Source organism: Manis javanica, chromosome 5, assembly GCF_040802235.1.
Source record: "Manis javanica isolate MJ-LG chromosome 5, MJ_LKY, whole genome shotgun sequence".
Classification (NCBI taxonomy): Eukaryota; Metazoa; Chordata; class Mammalia; order Pholidota; family Manidae; genus Manis; species Manis javanica.
This window is the reverse complement of record NC_133160.1, coordinates 169,699,998-169,719,086: the sequence shown is the minus strand read 5'-3', so window position 1 is coordinate 169,719,086 and position 19,089 is coordinate 169,699,998. Positions and strand designations below refer to the sequence as shown.

General features: G+C 57.6%; 2 protein-coding genes across 5 annotated transcripts in view; one reads left to right on the top strand and one right to left on the bottom strand.

Moving 5' to 3' along the window:
* Positions 1 to 9,612, top strand: part of CPLX1 (complexin 1) — a 35,442-nt gene extending 25,830 nt beyond the window's left edge. For both annotated transcript variants that reach the window (XM_036991405.2, XM_036991411.2), the window contains 2 exons: positions 4,854 to 5,029; positions 7,719 to 9,612. In XM_036991405.2, coding sequence (XP_036847300.1) covers positions 4,854 to 5,029; positions 7,719 to 7,916 — 374 coding nt within the window. In that variant the 3' untranslated portion in view covers positions 7,917 to 9,612. The remainder of the gene's footprint in view (positions 1 to 4,853; positions 5,030 to 7,718) is intronic.
* Positions 9,613 to 14,104: 4,492 nt separating this feature from the next.
* The window catches only part of PCGF3 (polycomb group ring finger 3), a 77,616-nt gene continuing 72,631 nt past the window's right edge, over positions 14,105 to 19,089 (bottom strand). Inside the window, exons 11-13 of one of the 3 annotated variants that reach the window (XM_073237891.1) lie at positions 15,625 to 15,689; positions 15,172 to 15,236; positions 14,105 to 15,030 (exon numbers count right to left, since the gene is read on the bottom strand). In XM_073237891.1, the coding sequence (XP_073093992.1) occupies positions 15,008 to 15,030; positions 15,172 to 15,236; positions 15,625 to 15,689 (153 nt within the window). In that variant the 3' untranslated portion in view covers positions 14,105 to 15,007. The remainder of the gene's footprint in view (positions 15,031 to 15,171; positions 15,237 to 15,624; positions 15,690 to 19,089) is intronic. The other 2 variants (XM_073237890.1, XM_073237889.1) reach the window with 2 other exon arrangements.

Below are 19,089 nucleotides of genomic sequence, written 5' to 3'. Positions count from 1 at the left end.
GCTGAAACAGCGTTGAACGATAATGGTAGGCACAGGGTCCATGCTCTTGATTTTAGCACAAGTGGATTTACCCCCTCACTATTTTTGTTTTCTACTTCACTTACAGCTTTTATCTTTATTCATTCTCTCTTCCCATCTTTGGGTTATTTGTTGTTTTCTTACAAACTTTTGAAAAGAGTCATGAAGTTCCCACACTCCTGCTTTTATTCTTTAAAATTAAAAGCTGTAATTTTTCCTCCAAAAAAGGTTTTAGCCATGGACCTTAAGTTTAGGCATATAATCTTTATTTTTCATTGCTGTCCAGAGATTTTACAATTTCAGTTTTTATTTCCCTTCAGTTACAGGGTAATTACGTGCATGTTTCTGAAACTGAAACTTCTGTAGTTAAGGGTTTGGGCATGTTTTTAGTATTTGCTTGTAATTTGATTAGATTATGATCAGGGTAGATGGCCTGTAATACCTCTAGTTTTTGCATTGGCAGAATTTTAGATTGACTTCAATAGGGAGCGATTTGTGCACAAGTCCTTTCCGAGTGCACATCTTTTTTCCATGAGATTTGATGCCACTACAGTGAGTCCAGGCCCCTTTGCCGTGCATGTCGCCTCTGCCCTGGGCCTGGGGAATCCCTGATTTGCCTCTATCACTATAGACCCGTCCACTGCACTTGTGTTTACATAAGTGAAATCACATCATTTGTGTCTTTTTTCTCTCAGCATAAAGATTTTGAATTTCTTCCTTGTCAAGGGCCCCAGAAGTTTATTCCTTCTAACTGGTGGGTAGTTTTCCATTGTGTGGACAGAACACCTTTTACCTGTCCATTCATCTGCTGATGGACATTTGAGGCGGTTCTAGTTTTTGGCTGTACAAATAAAGTCGCCATGTACATTCCTGCCCCATGTGTGAACTCCTGTTTTCATTTCTCTTGGGTAAATACCTGGCAATGAAATTGCTGGGTCAAATGGTGGGTGCATGTTAATTTTATAAGAAACTGCCAAACTTTTCTCTGAAGTGGCTGCACCAATTGTACTGCACCCACTGGGCATGCATGTCCTGGTTTTACCCTGTCCCCGCCACACTGGGTGTGGCAGTCTTTTTCGTGGTAGACGTCCGAGGAGCCATGTCCTGCTCTCTCTTTGTGATGCGAGTGTGGGTCCCTTATGACTGACCACAGTGATGAGCTTTATTTGTAATAACCAAGTACATCTTTTTATGTACTTTGTTGCCATCTGTATCTCTTTGGGGAAATGTCTGTCCAAATTTTTTGTCTGTTTTAAAAATCAGATGGTTTGTGTTCTTGTTGAGTTTTAAGAGTTCTTTATGTGTTCTGATATATATTTTTAACAGGCATATTATTTGCAAATATATTCTCTCACTGTGGCCTTTCATTTTTTTTTTTAGCAGTGTCTTTTGAAGAACAAATGTTTTTAATGTTGATGAAGTCCAGTTTATCATTTTTTTCTTTTAAGGGTCATGCTTTTTGTCACCTATATAAGAAACTTTTGGCTAAGTCAAGGTCACAGATAATTTTCTCTTATGCTTCTAGAAATTTTGTGATATGAGCTTTTACAATTAGGTCTATAATTGAGCTTTGTATAAGGTGTGAGGTTATGGAAGAAATTTATTTATATATTTATTTATTTGCATAAGGATATCTAATTGTTTCAGTGCTACTGTGAAAAGATTATCCTTTCCTCACTGAATTATTTTTGCAGCTTTGTCAAAAAAAATCAATTGATCGTATATGGGTAGGTCTATTTCTGAACTCTGTATTCTGTCCCATTGATCCATATGTCCATTCTTTAGTCTTGACTGTGGTCTTAAAATTGAGTAGTGTGAAGTTATTCTCCTTTCGAAAAATTGTTTTATCTATTCTAGCTTGCCATTTCCCTATAAATTTTAGAATCAGCTGATAAAGGCCTGCTTGCATTTTGCTTGAGATTGCAATGAATCTATAGGGATCCAGGAAAAACTGGTGTTATAGACGCATCGCATCCATGAACATAGTGTATTTGTCTATTCATTTAGGTCTTCTCTAATTTTTGTCAACAAGTCTATAGATTTTTGGAGTTTTTAAAAAAAATTTTTATTGAGGTACATACAATAGACAAATCTTAGCCCATAGCTACGGGAAGACACTGGGTTGAGAGCTAAGTGGAAAGAAGTTCCGGGAAGCAAGCTCCAGGAAGAACAGCAAGGCCAGAGGCCCAGAGGTAGGAGCACCGGAACCCCTGACTCCACCCCAGGCCTGCAGAGAAAACCCAGCGCCCCCTCTCCTGCATGTTGTGGGGTGGGTGTGATATCAGCAGCGGCAGTGAGGGAGGGGTGCAGGTAGGCACACACCCCCTTTGCTTGCACCTTCTCATTGCAGGCCCTCTGGGAATGCTGGTGAGCAACTCTTTTTAGCTGCTGTTGAATTTCTGCATACCCCCGTGCCCCCCCTCCCAAGTATGGGACGTGCTCCTGGGTGGAAATGTGCCCCCACCTCCTCTGAGCTGGGGTTGTGCCTGCTGGGCTTCTCAGTGTAGGGGAGGGGGTGGGAAGCACCTACCCCACTTGCAACTGTGCTTCCCCCTAACCCCCTGAGACACACAGCCCAGTGTGCAGGTCCTGCCAGGAAAGCAAATGGCATATTGGGGTTCAGTGCCAAGAACAAGCTTCCCACAGTTTCTGCTGTGGTGCCTGCTGCCCTTCTCATTCCAAGCCAGGTGGGGCTTGGTGGGCACTAGAGGACACTTGGAGGATCTGGCGTGGCTGGTGGCTTCCCCAAGGTTGCGCTCTGGACACCCAAAGAGAGGTCCCATTTGGACCACGAGTGGCTTTGCAGGCTGCCCCTGAGCAGGAATCCATACCACGGTGCAGTGGACTCCGGTCTTCTCACCCCTGGCCTGGCAGAGGTCATCTCGCCTCTCAGAGCCACCCCTCCATCTGCTGGGCTAGCTCCTCCCTTGGCCTTCCCTGGCCCTTAGGCAAGTGGACCAGGCCAGAGCTTAAGTGGGGGCAAGACAAGAATGCTAGGGACCCCAGGGGGAGCTGCAGTCCTCAGACTCAGAGGGGCCCTGGGCAAAACCCCAGGTCCACCCCTGGTTAGCAGAGATCAGCACACAGTTGGTGCTCAATTAATGCCTGTTTTGGTCACTAGACCTATGACCCATGTGACGTGTTGGAGGAGCAGGTTTAGGGACCCATCACTGAGCCAGGTGGCCCCTCCAGCCCCACCCCAGCCACCACACACCTCCCCCTCTCAGGAGAGAGATGGGGCTGAGGCAGGTCGCTTACCTCTGCATTGAAATGTCTTCCAGGAGGGAAAAGGACTGTTGTCACCCTCTCTTTAGTGTGAACAGCTTGTTCAAGTGGGGCATCCGCTGATGCTGTGGGCAGCCAGTAGGTCAGGGTGGTTGGCAGAGCTGCTCCCCAGATTGGGGGTCTGTTCCTGCCTCCCAGACACACCTGCCAGAGTGACAGCAGCACAGGAGGCAGAGAGATTCCCCTGTATGTCTGGGGGACCATTGGGAGAGTGCGAACCCGATTATACTCTGAGATCCAGTTTTCCCTGAGTCATTGGCCTGAAATCTGCTTTGCAAAATGTCGAAGATATGGCTGAAAACTGACTTCAAGACTTTCAGTTCTGTTAGAATTGAATCTGTGCTATTGGCCCAGTACCTGGTAGAGGTGGGCTTCCTGTCCCCACAGTGGCAGTGGTGGCAAGTCGGTCTTGTCCTCACCATACCCCATGACCCTGTAGAAGCTTCCGGCAGCTAGGAGGACCCATGTGGTGTAGGCATGGCCCAGCCGGACTGACATCTATTCTCCATCCCAGAGCACTCAGTCAAAAAGTCTTTCCCTTCCCATCAAAAGCCTGTGGCCTTCTAAATGATTCCCTGTGGCCACACGAGGGGCTGGGGCAGGGGTCACTCCTAGTAACGGGCAAGGGCAGCGTGTGGCACAGATACCTGCAAGAAAAGGCATCTCTCCAGGTTCAGACCTGCACAGTGTCAAAGCAGTACGATAGTACCAAGAGCTCAAGGACACGGAACGGAGAATCAGCAAGGGAGCCCCCGGATTCAGAGAGAGGGGGCAGTAGAGGGCAGGGTGGCAGGCGCTTTCCGATGGGTGGGTCGACTGTGTCAGCGTCCACCCAGAGGCTTACCTGGGGGAGTCTACGCAGTTCCGCCTCCCAGTTTATTCCAGAGGCATGACAGCCCTGGACAGCGCTTATGAAGGGTCGTCAAGGGATGGGAGCGCAGAGGCCCCGCAGGTGGCTTGTTCCAAGGGGGTAGGGGGTGATGGTGCCTGTTGGCCAGCTCCTGCGGGCAGTGTGAACGCACGTGGGGCTGACATTGGATGGCCTGCCTGCCAACCACTCTGCCCCAGCCTGGCCCGGGATGCCAGGCATGTGGGATGCTCTGCCCCCTGGAGCCACTGAAGGGCCGGGGCTCGCCGCCCTGCCTGCCACTGTAATTGCACGTCTCTGTCCTGTGGGCCGAGCCACAAAGGGCGTCAGGGAGGTGTTTGTTATTGCCTATGAATTAGGAGCTCATAAGAAAAGTGGTGGCTGGCTCGGTGGCAAATTAGGGCCTCTACACGCAGCCGCCAGCAGCCCCCGGCCAGTGCCCATTGCCCAGCAGCCACACGAGAGCCCCAGCAGACACTTGGCCTGCGCCCACTCCGCAGCCCTCACAGCCTTGGATTCAGCCGCTTGGCCACAGTGCGGAGGCCGAGGACGCACACCAGTCCCCAGGGGCTCGCACACGTGCGTGCACACACGAATACACAGATGCAGACACACAGGCACAGCTACACGGCCGCAGCACGAGCACCTTGGCCGGCCTGCCCCACCTGCCCTCCGTCCGCAGGGGCCACGAAGGACATGGGGAAGATGCTCGGGGGCGATGAGGAGAAGGACCCCGATGCGGCCAAGAAGGAGGAGGAGCGCCAGGAGGCCCTGCGGCAGGAGGAGGAGGAGCGCCAGGCCAAGTACGCCAGGATGGAGGCGGAGCGCGAGGCCATGCGGCAGGGCATCCGAGACAAGGTGGGTGGGCGGCCCTGGTGCCCGCGCGGCCCTGGTGCCCGCCGGGGCTGCCCGGGGCCGGGCCGAGGGAGGCTGCGGAGGGGGAGGGCCCCGGGGGCCCGGCCGCCCCTCCTCTCCTGGGCCCCACAGAGCAGACCCTTGGATCCCCTGCCTGGAGGCGGCTCGGTGGGAGGGGAGCAAGGCAGGGGAGGTCACCTCGCCCCCAGGTGCCCACCCTGCGGGCAGCTCACACTCTGCGGGGTCCCAAGTCCTTCCTGCTCCTGTCAGAGGGGCTGGGTCCCGTCTTGGGGTGAGGTCTCCCAGTCTCCTTAGATGGGATGGTGGTTTCCACAGGAGAAAGCCCCCAGACCTGCCTCCCCTGGGACTCCCTCGCTAAGGGCTCTGAAGAGGGGTCCTGCCCAGCGGGAAGGGGCTGGGCTGCCCAGGGGCCACAGCAGGTCCCAGGTGTGCGGAGTGCTTGGGGCAGAGGGAGGGGCAGGGGCAGGCAGATGGGGAGGGGAGGGGGTGAGGGCGAGGGCTGGGCAGCCGCGCTGGGGAGCTTGCCCGTCCTCCTGGCTGGACAACCCGCGGAGGATCCTGCCGCTGAGCTTATTTGTCCCAGCCCTTCAGACTCAGGCAGGCCGTGGCTTGGGCATGTCTCAGAGCCCCCTGGGGCGTGCAGGGTGTGTGTGCTGTGGGGGTGGCCTCCCCAACCCCACCGGGAGGCAGGGTGCTGAGCGAGCCCCTCCTGAGCCAGTGCTTAGCGGGTGTGGGGGCAAAACACACTTCACTCGTTTCCCCTTTAAATGGAAGCCGCTCTGGCCTTCCCTCTTCAAACCCTCCAGGGGCCCCATCTCATGGAGGGTCCCAGCCCAGGCCCGTGGTGACCTCTGCCCCAGGCCCCACAGTGGCTGGGCCCCTGGAGGGCGCATACTGTCTTGGCAGGCTGCGGCCCCCCTCCCTCTGCCCACCACACACTGTGCCCGTTCCTGGCCTGCCTTGACCTGTGCCCTCTGCTGTTCACCTGTGTGCTGCTCCTGCCCCCTTCTCACCCTCCTGGGGGGGGGGCAGGTGGCCTGTTCCCACTGAGGGGAGCCGCCCTGTGCTGCTGAGCGGGTGGGCGAGTGCACACCATCTCCAGACCTGGTGGGAATTGAAGGTCACAGAGAGTCACCATGGAAGTGGGTGTGTACCCCCACCCTAAGAGCATTTGGGGTCCTGTGGCTCCATGGAAGGGCATGAGGCAGGGTGACCCCACCACCTCCCCAGCCAGGATGGATGGTGAATCATGTGCTCCCTGTTCTTAGAACCCCAACTTCTGGGATGGCCACAAGGAAGGCTGCACCTTTGGTGAAACCCCAGGGCCCTCCAGTCGAGTTCCACAGGGGTCCCCTGGCCAGGGGTCCTACCTCCTCAGGAGAGTGCCCCCAAACCTGGGACCTCCTTGGGTGGGCTGGGCGCCTTCACTTCTGAGCCCCTCCACAGGCCTGGGCCAACCCAGGCTGTTCTGCCAGACCCCAGACCCAACTCGGCTCCACCAGCCCCAGCTGCCAGGCCTCATCCCGCCAGGCAAGGGCTTCGTCCTGTTCTTGCCGGCCTGGGAGGCACCCTGGTGTCGCAGATCCAGCTCCCAGGGTAGGTGTCGGAGCTGGGCCATGATCTCCTCACCTGCTCTGCCCGATCACTTTGTCAGGCTGTTACGGGGTTAAGTAGGACACGTGGAGGGCCTGGAGGGCCTGCCTGCAGGGAAGGTGTGGAGGTGTTGGGGAGCAGACACCTGCCAGGGGCTCCCCAGACACCACAGAGCTGAGTGCCCTGGCAGGGCCTTTCCTGGGCAGCTAAATGGGGGAGGGGGGCAGTCACCTTGCCAGGCGTACAGTGGGTATAGGGAAGATAGGAATGCTGGTAAGCCCCTTCCCCTCTCACGTCAGTTCGGACGGGGGTCTGACATGTTTCGCTGTTGCCCCGGTCCTCACTATGCCAGCCTCCAGAATTCCGCCTGCCCCTCTGAGGAGCCTTCCGCTCAGCAGAGAAGTGCCTAGCGGCCCCAGGGACCTCCAAAAGCAGGGAATGCCCACAGCGGGAGGAGAGGCTGTGCCCCAAGGGTGTGGGGTGCAGGGCAGGAGCCTACACCGCTGCCATTGGCTATCCTGATCAGTGGGGCAGGGCACCCCCTTGGCTGGTGCAGGGAGCTCAGTGCCCAGGAGTGCTGGCAAAGGGCAGACCTTGATGGGGTCCAGGACATTGGCCTGGAAGCGGCCAGCCAGGGGCTGAGGACAGGTCGTCTCCAGGGAGAGGCCAGGCCCGAGGGTGTGGCTGCGGTCGCCCGACTGGGACCATGGATCTGGGCAGTGAGGGGCTGGCCGGACAGGAGGGCTGGGTTCTCCCAGCCGCCGCCCACAGGTGTCCCACCACCCTGAAAAGCCAGGTGGGGAGGTGTCGGCATCCCCATAGGCAGCCACCCTCCCCTGCCTCCCCTCCTCAACTTCCTCTGTCCCAGCTCTCTCCGCAGGGGTCTCCCCACCTCCAGGCGCCCCCTGGGAAAGGTTTCTTCCGGGGGCCCTGGTAGCCGTTGGGGGTGTGCACCCGGGGGCGGCTCGGTCTCTCCAGGCCCCTCGGCCGATCCCGCAGGTGCAGGGAGGGCCGGACCCCACCCGGCCCGGCGGAGCGCGGGGGGCCCCGGTGCGCTGACCCCCCCCACCCCCCGCAGTACGGCATCAAGAAGAGAGAGGAGCGCGAGGCTGAGGCCCAGGCCGCCATGGAGGCCGACTCGGAGGGCAGCCTGACGCGACCCAAGAAGGCCATCCCTCCGGGCTGCGGGGACGAGCCGGAGGAGGAGGACGGGAGCATCCTGGACACGGTCCTCAAGTACCTGCCGGGGCCGCTGCAGGACATGTTCAAGAAGTGACGCCCCGGGCGCCGCCCAGCGCCCAGCCCGCCGCCCCTGTCCCGCCGCCCCTTTCCTGCCCCGTGTACACGCCCTCCCGGAGGCCACCGAAGGGATGCAGGGAGCAGAGTGCAGCCCCCCCACGCCGGTATAAGCCATAGTTCACCCTCCCCGTGCTTCCATCGCCTCCGCCACGGGGAAGGGCGCCCGACCCCTCACCCAGGCCGACGTGGTGCGTGCTGGGGGCCCGAGAGACCAGCCCACCCGCTCTCCTGGCTGCTGGCGGGTTGACCCTCCCCACCGCCCACCTCAAAGCCTGGGATGCCTCTACCGCCCCCACCCTTCACGACCCATCCGCTGCGCCAGGGCCAGGCCCCCACAAGGGCCGGCCTCTCCACCACACCACACCTCGGTGCGACCTCCCTCCGTGGGCAGGCGCTTGTCCAGGCCCAAACTCAGGAGCACAGCCATGGTGGGGGGAAGGTGGTCTGCAGGCTGTGTGGGGGGTGCAGCAAGCAGCTGGTGCCTGGGGCAGAGGTGGGAAGCCCCCGCCTCCAGATGAGCCTGGATCCCCTCAGGCCCGAGGCGTGGGCCGCTGGATCTTGGCGTCTGCCTGCCCCTGGCTGCCCCCCTCCACCTGACCCTCACACTCACCGTCCACCTGTCTCTCTGTGTCCTGCTCCGTCCTTCTGGGCTCACGCCTGGGGAAGGCTGGCTTCTTAGGAATGCCAGGGCCCTGTTCTCTTCTCAACTAAGGAAAACAAGATAGGTTTAGGGGAGATTCTCAGATGCACCCCGAGTGTGGCACAGAGAGCCCTCGCACACCCCTGTAGCTCATGCCCCTCTGCGTCCGTGGACCCAGCCCTGCCCGCCCCTCTCCCTGGTTGGCACCTCTTGTCTCCTCCGAGGCTGCTCTGGGGGCTCTCTGCCCTCAGCCCTGAACACCCACCTGCAACGGGAGCTGGGAGGGCACGCAGAGACCCAGGTGCCGAGCACGGCGTGTCTGGAGATGCGCGCAGAGGACGGCCTGCACCTGCCCTCCAACGCCTGTCGCGCCGGCGGGGTGCGGCCCCTCCAGCGGGGCTGCCGGGTGCTCCTGCGCGTGGATGTGGGATTTGACTGGAACAGCGGAGGCAGGCTGAGCCGGGCTCCCCAACCCTTTTGTTCCTCCATCCTGGTTTAATTCGCATCATAATATGTTGAATCTCAGGTAAATGAGGTCTTCTGTATTTGAGTTTTATCTAGGCAGAAAGCCCGTCGCATCGGCCCGGGCCCTTTCTGGCCTTGACGACAACTTCATCGTCCACGTGTCGCGGCCGGGGCGTGGCCCTCCATCGCTCCCCAGAGAAGCCATAACAATTAGACCGCCGTACGAACCGAACTGCGAGGCCCTGCATCGGAAGGCGCGGCGGCGACTCGGCGCTCCCGCCTCTCCTGCGCCTCGCGGGGTGCCCTGACTCCCCCCCGCCAGTGTCTTTTTTTAATGCCTGTTTTCACACGCAGAAAGCCAGCCCTTAGCTGACGGGCCTCGTCTCATAGAAACCCCACGTCCCGTTCCCCCGCATGGGGCGCCTGGAGCAGCCGAGCTTAGCGTAGACGTGGGTGTTGTCCCTGCGTCTGTCCGTGCGTCCGCGCCTCCTCCTGCATGTCGGGGGCGTCGCGTGTGTTCTCAACGAGAGGAATCACAGCCAATAAACACCACAGTGATTCCACACCGCCTGGCCTCCAGGGTCCTGAAGCCACCGGGAGGCAGTGGGGCGCCGGGCACAGGCCACGGTCCTGACGGGGGGCCGGACGCCACATCACGCCCTGCCATGTAGGAAGCACCTTTACCTCTGGCTGGAACAGGGGCAGGGCCTGGCCCAGTCTCACTGAGGCAGCCCCAGTGCTGCCCCTCTTGGCCCCCCGCCTCCATGCCCTGGCTCCCAGCTGCATAGACCCCTTCACACCCTTTCCCTCTCCGCAGCCATGCCAGGCCTTGGGGGCCCAGGGCCCACAAGCGGGCCAGGCCTCCGGTCCTACTCCTAGTCTGTCCTGTGGCAGCGTCCCTGCTCCCTGTGCCCTCCTGGAAGCATCTGTGGGTCCCAAACCCCACAGGGGACACCTGGCCATCTGCTTGTGGAGGCTGCTGGCTCCCTGGCCTGGCCCTGGGCTGGCGCAGCCTAGATGGCCTAAGTCCCTCCTGTGCCCAAGGCCCAACCCAAGGTGCTGTGGCCGCCTGTGTCCCCAGAAAGGCCTTGCTCAACCTCCACTTCTGAGGCCTCTCTCCAGGGAGGTGGCATCTGTGATTTTTCCTCACCCTGCTGGCTGGGAATGCACAGAGGGCTTCCACCAGAACGTGCCCAGTCCTGGCCAGGAGAAAGACCACACTCACCCCAGGCCCCTGGCCACGTGCCCCAAGGCCGCTGGGAGCCCTCCCCCTTTGCTCTGCCTCAGATGCTGGGGTGGGGGGAACATGCTCCAGCACCTCGGTGGGGAGCAGGCCTCCCATCCCGCCTCCCACAGCCTCCGGGGGAGTTTTGCCCACAGCCCAATTACTGGTGAGCCATCCAGTGCATCCTACCTGCTGAGGAGGGAGCAGCTGTGCACCCTCCTTCCCCCAGATCCAAAACCGAGTCTTCGCAGACAACTCTGTGGCTTTGGGCTCTGCACACTGCCCCAGCGCGGCTGCTCTTAGAAGGGCACCAGAATGGGGCATCATTCCTCCTTCACCCCCACACCCAGCCGGGACCTACCTCCGTGCTGAGCAGTGGTGACCTGGATGCGCCTTCCCTCAGAGCCCAGCAGGCCCCCTCAGCTGCTGGTGGGTCAGGCCCGGTGCGGTGGTGCGTCTGGGGACCCCAGGGAAAGACAGGTGCTTGCGGGGTGTCTGCTCAGCCCCTGCCAGCTGCTGAGCTCGGTTCTAGGCTCTGAGGATAGGGTCCCTTTTTCCAGTGTCAAGAGACAGGTGATAAACAAATATGGAACGAGTGGAGCAGTGATTTCCTCTGTGGAGGTAACTGAGCGGGATGAGGGGTAGAGAGGGTGGTGAGGCAGCCTTCTCACCACTGAGGAAGCGACAGTGTGCAGGTGCCCCAGGTGCAGGGCCTGCGGGCCTGTGGTGGGACAGCCTTCCAGACAGAGTCCCAGGGCCCCAGGCGGGGGCTGCCCTGGGACCCCAGGGCGCTGACCATGGGTGACCTTGCCCTGGCTGCTTGCTTTAGGGGTGCACTGCCCCTTAGCACAGCCTGTTTCCTTTCTGGACACTTTACTTTTTTGTTTATTAAGGTATCAGTGATAAACAATCTCATGAAGATTTCACAAGAAAAGCCATGTGATTACTACATTCACCCTTATTGTCGAGGCCCCCTCATACCCCATTGCAGTCACTGCCCATCAGTATAGTAAGATGCCACAGAGTCCCTGCTTGTCTTCTTTGTGCACACTTTACTTTGACACAGCAGAGCACACTTCCATACTAGTACCCCCTAGACATGACCTCGGGCAGCAGGCGCCCTGTCTCCTGTCTCTGATGACCTCTCCTGGGTCCCTGCCCGCAGCCAGCCCTACACAGGGCCTGCTGCCATCTCCTGCCTCCTCTCCTGACACCTGCACTCCCGAGCTACGGGAGTCACAAGCCACTTAACCATCAAGGCTGTCAGGACAAATTTTTAAAGATCTGGCAATTAAGGACTATAATTGGCAGCTAGACAAACCCTGCTGTCCAGCAATCACAGCCAGCTGGGCTTAGAGGACCCTGGGTGGGGGCCACCAGGCCACACAATATGGAGAGGGCTGCACTCCATCTCCACTGGTTCCCTCAGGTCTGAAGGAGGGGTGTGTCGCTGGGGGTCGACGGGCTAGGACTTGGGCGGGGCAGAACGCACCTGAGCGGTGCAGTCCCTGGGGCTGGGGACCAGGCCAGGCCAGAGTGAGGGTGGGAGAGGGCGTGGGGTGGGGGCCAGGCTGGGGTCCGTGCTCGGGACGGGACCAAGGGCTCCGGCAGCAGCAAAGCTGTGCCAGCGCCCCCCACTGTCTGGGTGGCCCGGGGCCTCTCGATCTGGGGCCCTGAGACCAGGCGTTGGGAGCCAAGCCTGGCCTGCCGAGCAGGCGAGGGGATGTGTGAAACCCCAGAATCCCGTCCCCCCTGCCATCCCTCTGGGCTCCACTCCCTGAAGGCCTGAGCCAGTCAGCAAGAGCCATTCCCTGCCACCATGATTGGCTCCTCGCCTGAGGGCTAGTCAGGGCCTGGGATAAGCAGGCTGGGCAGGTGGTGCACTGCGGGTCTGAGGACTGTCCTCGGGCGCTTTCCTAGTGGGGGTCCTCCCTGCTCCCGCCCCACCCCTCCCCTGTTCCCTCCCAGTCCCTTGTCCTTGCTGCGCCCTCCTGAGCCTTCGCTGTGCTCCCCAGGTCCTGCCCAAGCCCTCCACATGTCCTCTCGCAGTGGTCACTGCAGGAACCCAGGAGCCAAGGAAGGGCTGGGGGTGGACCAGGCTCCAGTGGCCAATGCTGCCCAGCTGGGCTTCACTTTGCAGCGAGGCTCAGGGGAGAACCACAGCCAGGTGGGTGGGCTCAGCCGGCACCCTGAGACCTGCTCCCTTTACGTTTATCCCAGAGTGGAAGAGCCAGGCCCCTCTCTGCGGCCAGCTGCCCCGGAGCCCACTCAGGGGGGGCACCTGGCTCCCAGGCCCAAATGGTGCCCAGGGTGATTTTGCTCAGCCTCAGAAGATGATGAAGCATGGGAATTGAGTTTAGTTGATTTTTACAAAATAAAACACAATTCTTGCACCTTTCAGTGAGTCCACTGAGATTTATGCTGCTCAGAGGGCAAAAAAGGACTTTGCCAGGAGGGTGGGAGGGGATCCTCCCTGGCAGGGGGAAGGCTGGGTTGGTGGGCGGGGATGAGTCAGGGCCTGGCTGAATCAGCAGGAGACCCGGGTCCTGGGGCACTGGTGGGTGGAGGGAGACACCGCTTGGTCACTCTCTCCTCTGCCCTCTCCAAACTGTCTTGTGCAAAGAGGATTCCTTGGAAAGGCAAATGTTCTTGTTAATTAACCCAACAACTTCAGGGCCAGCCTCTGCATTAACCTTTGACTTGCTGAAGAACAAACGTTTTGTGCTGATTCTGACAGCAGCCAGAGTTACTGCGTGTGCAGCTGCAGCGGGCTCGGCCACAAGGAGGGCCCTGTGCCCTGTGTCCAGGTGGCCAAAGCCCTGATTCTTTAAAAGGAGTCTTAGAGTCCGGGATCTGTCAGCCAGAACTCAGCCTCTGTCCACCACACCTGTTCACCAGGCCCTGGCTGTGGAGCCCACCTCCTAGCCCCTTCCTCACCTGCCCTGGGCTGGGACTAGGGAATAGGAGCTGGGTCTGTTTGGAACTTCCAGGCTAAGATGGATGATTGACACTCTGCATGGATCTTCTCTCAAGCAATTAATTCATCATACAATGAGCAGAAGTGAAGTTAAATAGATAATAAAAAATCACCAACCAGAATAAATTCACCAATGCCTGGAGGAAAATACACAAGATGAGCTGGAAAGCAGGGAAATGCTAAATAATAAACAAACCCACGATGATGGGTGTGTCACAGGGACACAGCAGCTGTCTGACTGAGTTCCCCATGGCCAGAGCTGCAACAATTTGAGCAAAATGAAGTAGTGCTGGATTTACCTGAAGTGTAGAATGAATATCCGAGTTTACACTGATATAAATGATTGAATAAATAAATAAGTAGGGGGAAGAGAAACTCCGGTGCGGAAGAACTCCAAATAATGTATGTAGACACTGATTTCAAGGGGATGGAGGAGTGCACTGTCCATTCTGTAAGTGTGGCTACATATAGTGCCTTCCTTCCAAAGAACACTGTATGGAAAGGGGATAAAAAGAGTGAGTATGTTGGAGAAACCTGACCAACACCACCGCCTCCAGATCAAGGTCAGTATCAACAGTGGCAGGTCATGTTGGGGTCTTCCTCTAAAACCCATATAGCCAAGAGAACACCAGACTGACCCCAAATGAGGGATCTTCTACAAAATAACTAACACTCCTTAAAGCAGTCAAGGTCATCAAAAATAAGGATTGTGTGAGAAAACGCCCCAGACAAGAGGAGCCTAAGGAGACCAGTGACATAATGTGATATCCCGGATGGGGTCCCAGGATAGAAAAAGTGCATCAACCAAAAACAAAGGAAATCTGAATAAACATGGGCTTTAATTTTTTTTTAAATGGTACCAGTGTTGATTCATTCATAGTGACAGGGCACCATAGGGAGAACTGGGTGCATGGCATACGGGAACTCGGCATTATCCTCAAGATTTTTCTGTAAGTAAAAACTTCTAAAAGTTGAAGTTTACTTAAAAATTAAACTGGAAAAGGCATAAGCCAGTTTAATTACAATTAAAACCAGTAGCTAATGAAAGACACAGAAGAGAGGGAGATGCAGGTTCAGCCCCTAACCAGCTCACCCACCCAGAGAGCCCCAAAGCCACATGGGCTGCATCCTGAATATTCTCACTCCCTCACCTTCTGCCAGGTGGGACCTGCTGCAGGGGGACAGGACAGGGAGGGGGAAGAGCAGGCTGACTCTTGATGGCAGGGAGGGTTCCAGGGCCGTGTGCTGCCAGGGAGGATGCAACGTGCCAGCTTCGCCTCCCAGCCTCAGTCCGTGGGGCGAACCTGGCTGGCTGCCTGACGCCAGCTCAGCCGAATGCAGGTAAGTCCGACTGCCCTGGTCCAGCTGAGCCCGGCCCGGCCCCGACCAAATTCTCAGGCTGCAGAGGCTAGAGGGTCATCAAAAGCCCGGCAGCACTCCTACCCGATGTGGAAAGGGAAGCAAATGCATCTCAGAAATGGTGGGAAGAGAGTAAAACCCCACTGCGCTGTATGTCAGCGGAACTCGGTTCCGGACAGGGCCTCCCAGGCATGAGCAAGATGGAGGTGCCACAAGGCGCCTGAGAAGGTCACTGCAGAGAGGCAGGCAGGCCGACCGAGGGCGAAGCCAGGCCAGGAGCCGGACGGGAGGAGAAATAACTCAGTGAGCACCTTAGGGAACCCAGTCAATGCAGAGTTCGGAGGACAAGAACATGTGACCCGAGCAGATGTGGCTCGAGGAGAAAGCATTTAACTCGCCTCTTCAGTGAAGAATAGAACAAGCGGCTGAAAATCAGGAAAAGATACAGAAGATTCAAAGATACAGAAGATTAGCAAACTTGGCCAGTCGAACATACATAGAACTCAGTACTCAACTGAAAAATTCACATTCTTTTTGAAGTTCCCATGAATATTTACAAAAATTACCTTTGGGCCATAAAGCTGGTCCCAGCATATGACAGAACATGTGCTGTAGCCTCAGGGCGACTAGTCTAGAGATTAACAACAAGGAGATAATCAGAAAACCCCCATCTGTTCGCAGATTAAACGTCTAACTTATCCGTAGGACAGAGAAAACATTAAAATAGACTTTTGTCCATTTTAAATGACTAATGTCCGTTGTTCAAATTAATAAAGGAAACCTCACCGACAGGGCGCAGGGAGGTCAGCAGGGGGCGCCCTCAAGCATCCGGGCTGCTTTTGCTACTTTCCCACCCACTGGACAAGGACGGTTTCCGCCGGCCCCTCAAGAGCCCAGCCAATGAGCAGCCTCGACACGCGGACTCCCAGTTTCCTCCAATGGGCTTTTTCCTTAGAACAGCCCCCCAAGCAGCCCTTCCTCTGGGAAAGAGCCGTCTCTCCGCTGCCCTCCAGGCTCACCTGTGGGTCGCGTCTCTGCCTTTGTCTTTGGTCCGGAGCTGCAATTCTGCTCCTCTCGAATAAGCCTGTTTTCGTTCATAAAAGAACAGTTTTATTTAAAGCTTAGCGGGTTTTGGTATGTCCTTATAAATTGGTTTTAAAACTTAAGGGCGACCACCCGAAGAGCAGAATACAAACATGGATGAAGAACTAGCAAACTGGTGGAAGAACAAAGGAATGAAGAAACGGGATAGAAGCGGGGGCGGGGAGGAAGCAGCAGGAAGCCGCCACACACCCGGCTGCGCAGGCAGTCGGAGCAGCTGCCGGGGCCGCGTGTCCCGGGACGCGCCTCCAGCGCCGTGAGTGTGCAGCCGGCCATCCCTGGGAGGGGCCCCACAACCCCCGGGCCGGCCGGATGGCACGCCAGCGCCCTCCACCCTGGGACAAAAATGGGGACCGATTCCAGGCCAGGCACGTGCCGTCGGGCCCCCCAGAGCCCCCCACAGGAGTGCACCGCTGTCACCCGCGGAGCTGGCCCAGGAAACTGCCTCCTACGCGTCAACATCCCCGACCAGAATCCCCCAGAAGCACCCTGAAGCTGAACAAGCCAGATGTGGCGCTTGTCGCCGGGAGACACAGGTGGGCCCGTGGGCGTCCAGGTGGAGAGGACTCCTCGGGCGTGGGCACTAACGCGTGGCTTGTGGACACAGGCCGTGGACTTTGCCGTCAGGAAGCACGCGTCTGGTGACTGGGCATCTGGGTGCATCCTGGCACAGGAGGGAAGCCCTGGGCGGTGGGCCAAGCACAGCCATCACTCTGCGGCACCAGGATGGGGGGTGTCGGGTCATTTTGTGGCTTGGACGTGTTTACGTCCTGCCTGTGTTCAGATGCAGTGACAAACTGCTCTTGTTTCTGTCTTGGTCCGTCAGGGTGGCTTTTCTTGGTGACAGTGTCCTGTGAAAGCGCTTCTGTTGGACGGGCTGCCCCAGCGCCTGGCAGGGAGTGTGGGGCCAGCCCCTGGGAGCCAGGCTGCGTTTGGCTTTCTCACGGGAGCCAGGCTGTACCCGTGCTTCCCTCTTGGTGGTCCCCGCACCTCCACGTAAAGGACTTGGACCCCAGCCCTTGTCTTTGGGGTGACTTCTGGGGGAACCCAGATGAAGACAGTGCACACCACGAGTGGGCTGAGCAGACCGCCAGGGGATCCTCAGCGGCATCCACGCCTGTCCTGAGATGTGCCCAGAGCTAAGGCCGTAACAGCCGGATAGGGCTGCCTGGCCGCCGGTCACTCTCCGCGCCACCGGTGTCCAGAAGGGTGTCAGTTAACACCCCGTGGAGGGGGCCTCAGGACGCCTTTTGAGATACCTTGACCCTCTGCAGCTGGACGGCAGGTCTGTGTCTGGGCAGGGCTGTGAGGACAGCAGTCCATGGGCCTCCTGGACCAAGCCAGGCCTGCTCAGGAGGAAGCTCACCCTGGGACTGAGAGGGGTACCCCAGTGGAGGTTGCAGGAGTCTCAAGGCCCAGATTCCCTGGAGACCCCTGAGCACGAAGAGAAGCTCCTTCCTTTGCCTGGAGACACAGGCAGAGGTCCGCTCACCAGCCATTCCTCTCATGGCTGCTGGTGCAGCCCGCGAGTGCCTCCCCAAGGTGTGCTGGGGGCCCCTCGGCTGAGGGCAGGGCCCGCTGGGCCCACTGGGAGCATGCCTGGGAGGGGCCCAGGGCCCTGGGCCGGGGCAGAGCACACACAGCACTTTTCAGCAACTCCAAGATTTGTGCAGGACTCTGAAGCCAGTCCTAGGATGTGGTGCAGAAAAACCAGTGCCCTGCTGTACCTGCCATGGAGATGCACTTTAGGGGTCACAGGCTGCAGGGCAGGGTGCTGAGACAGCAGTCTGCCGAGTAAGCCCGTGGGCACGTGGCCCTCTCTGGAGCTGCAGGATGTACTGGGGAGGGGTGGGCATTGGTGGTCAGGGTTGGTGGTGGAGACACAGCCCTCTGGCTTCAGAGGGGATGGTGGGATGGGAGAACTCCCCAACGACAGGGACTGGGAGGCTTTATAGGAAGCACAGGTTAGGGTTAGGGGCCTCACAAAGCCCAGGCCATGCAGGTGATGGTGAGCACCCTGGGCTGAACCACTGGCACCCCACCTCCCACTGCCCTGCCCCCGGCAGTGTCTTCACGAAGGGGGGGGTTGGCACAGATGTGCGCTCGGTGTGCAGCCCTTTCGGTGCCTCATAGGAGCAGTAGCTTGCGTTCGCTGGCACAGCCGGTGGTGCGCATCCATGCGCTGTCTGGCCCCAGTGTGGGTCTACCCTCTCTTGACTGGGTCATCTGGACATTGTGCAGGACATCACGCTGGCCTGTGGCACCATGGGAGGCAGACGCAGGGTGAGGAGGCTCGGGTCAAGTGACACACATGCCAGAGGGCAGAGGAAACCCCAGGGATCCAGGAGCCAGCTGACGCTCAAATCTCATTCTGTGTTCTTTTAAAGAAATTAAGAATGTACATACAGAAATATGCACAGATCTTAAGTATATTGTTTGATGGTTTTTGACAAACACCAGGTTACCTGTTCCTTGGGTGACCTTGTGGAAGATACAGGAAGATACAGGAGGTTCCCTCAGGCCCTTCCCCATAAAGCCCCGATTCTTTCTGTCAGAAGCAACGGCTGTTCTATTTCCTACTGGTATTGTTCGGTTTGCCTGCTCTTCCCCTTCGCATGAATGGGTCATGCGGTGGCTCCCTGTCGCCTCGGGCTGTCCCACCCGGCACGTTCTGGAGAGCCAGCTGTGGTGGCATGTCACCTTTGCAGGCACAGCACGTCGCATGGATGCGCCACCACTCACTGCCCTGTGCAGATGAACATAGTGTCATATCCAGTTTAAGCCTGAGAACAAGCTGCTATAAAGTGTTTTTGTGGAGGTTTGCTTCGATTTCTCTTCAGTAAACACCCATGTGGGTCACGGGCAGGTGCATCCCTAACTTCTAAGAAACTGACAAGCTGTTTTCTGAAGTGGTTGTACCAGCAACATGTGGAGCGTGAGCGACCATTCGCTGCTAGTCTGCCTCAGTTTGGTCCGGCTGCTTTGATAAAAATACCACAGACTGGGCGGCTTGAACATTAAAGTATTTTGCACAGTCTGGAGGCCCGAGATCAACGTGCAGACAGATTTGGTGTCCCGCCCACTTCCTGGTTCATGGACTGGCATTTTGTCTGTGTCCTCACGTGGTGGGAGAGGTGAGGGAGCTATCTGGGATCTCCTTTAAAAGGGCACTAATCCCAATCAAGACCTTATCACCTCCCAAAGGCTCTCCCTCCTATTATCATTTTTGGGGGCTAGGATTTCAAAATAGGAATTTTGGAGGGACACAGATGTTCAGCCCACTGTCTTCAAAGTTTGGGTCATTCTGGGTTGGTAGTGGCCTCGACTTTAACTTGTTGGTCACTGTATTATCTTCCTTTGAGAAGCCTCCATCCAAACCTTTT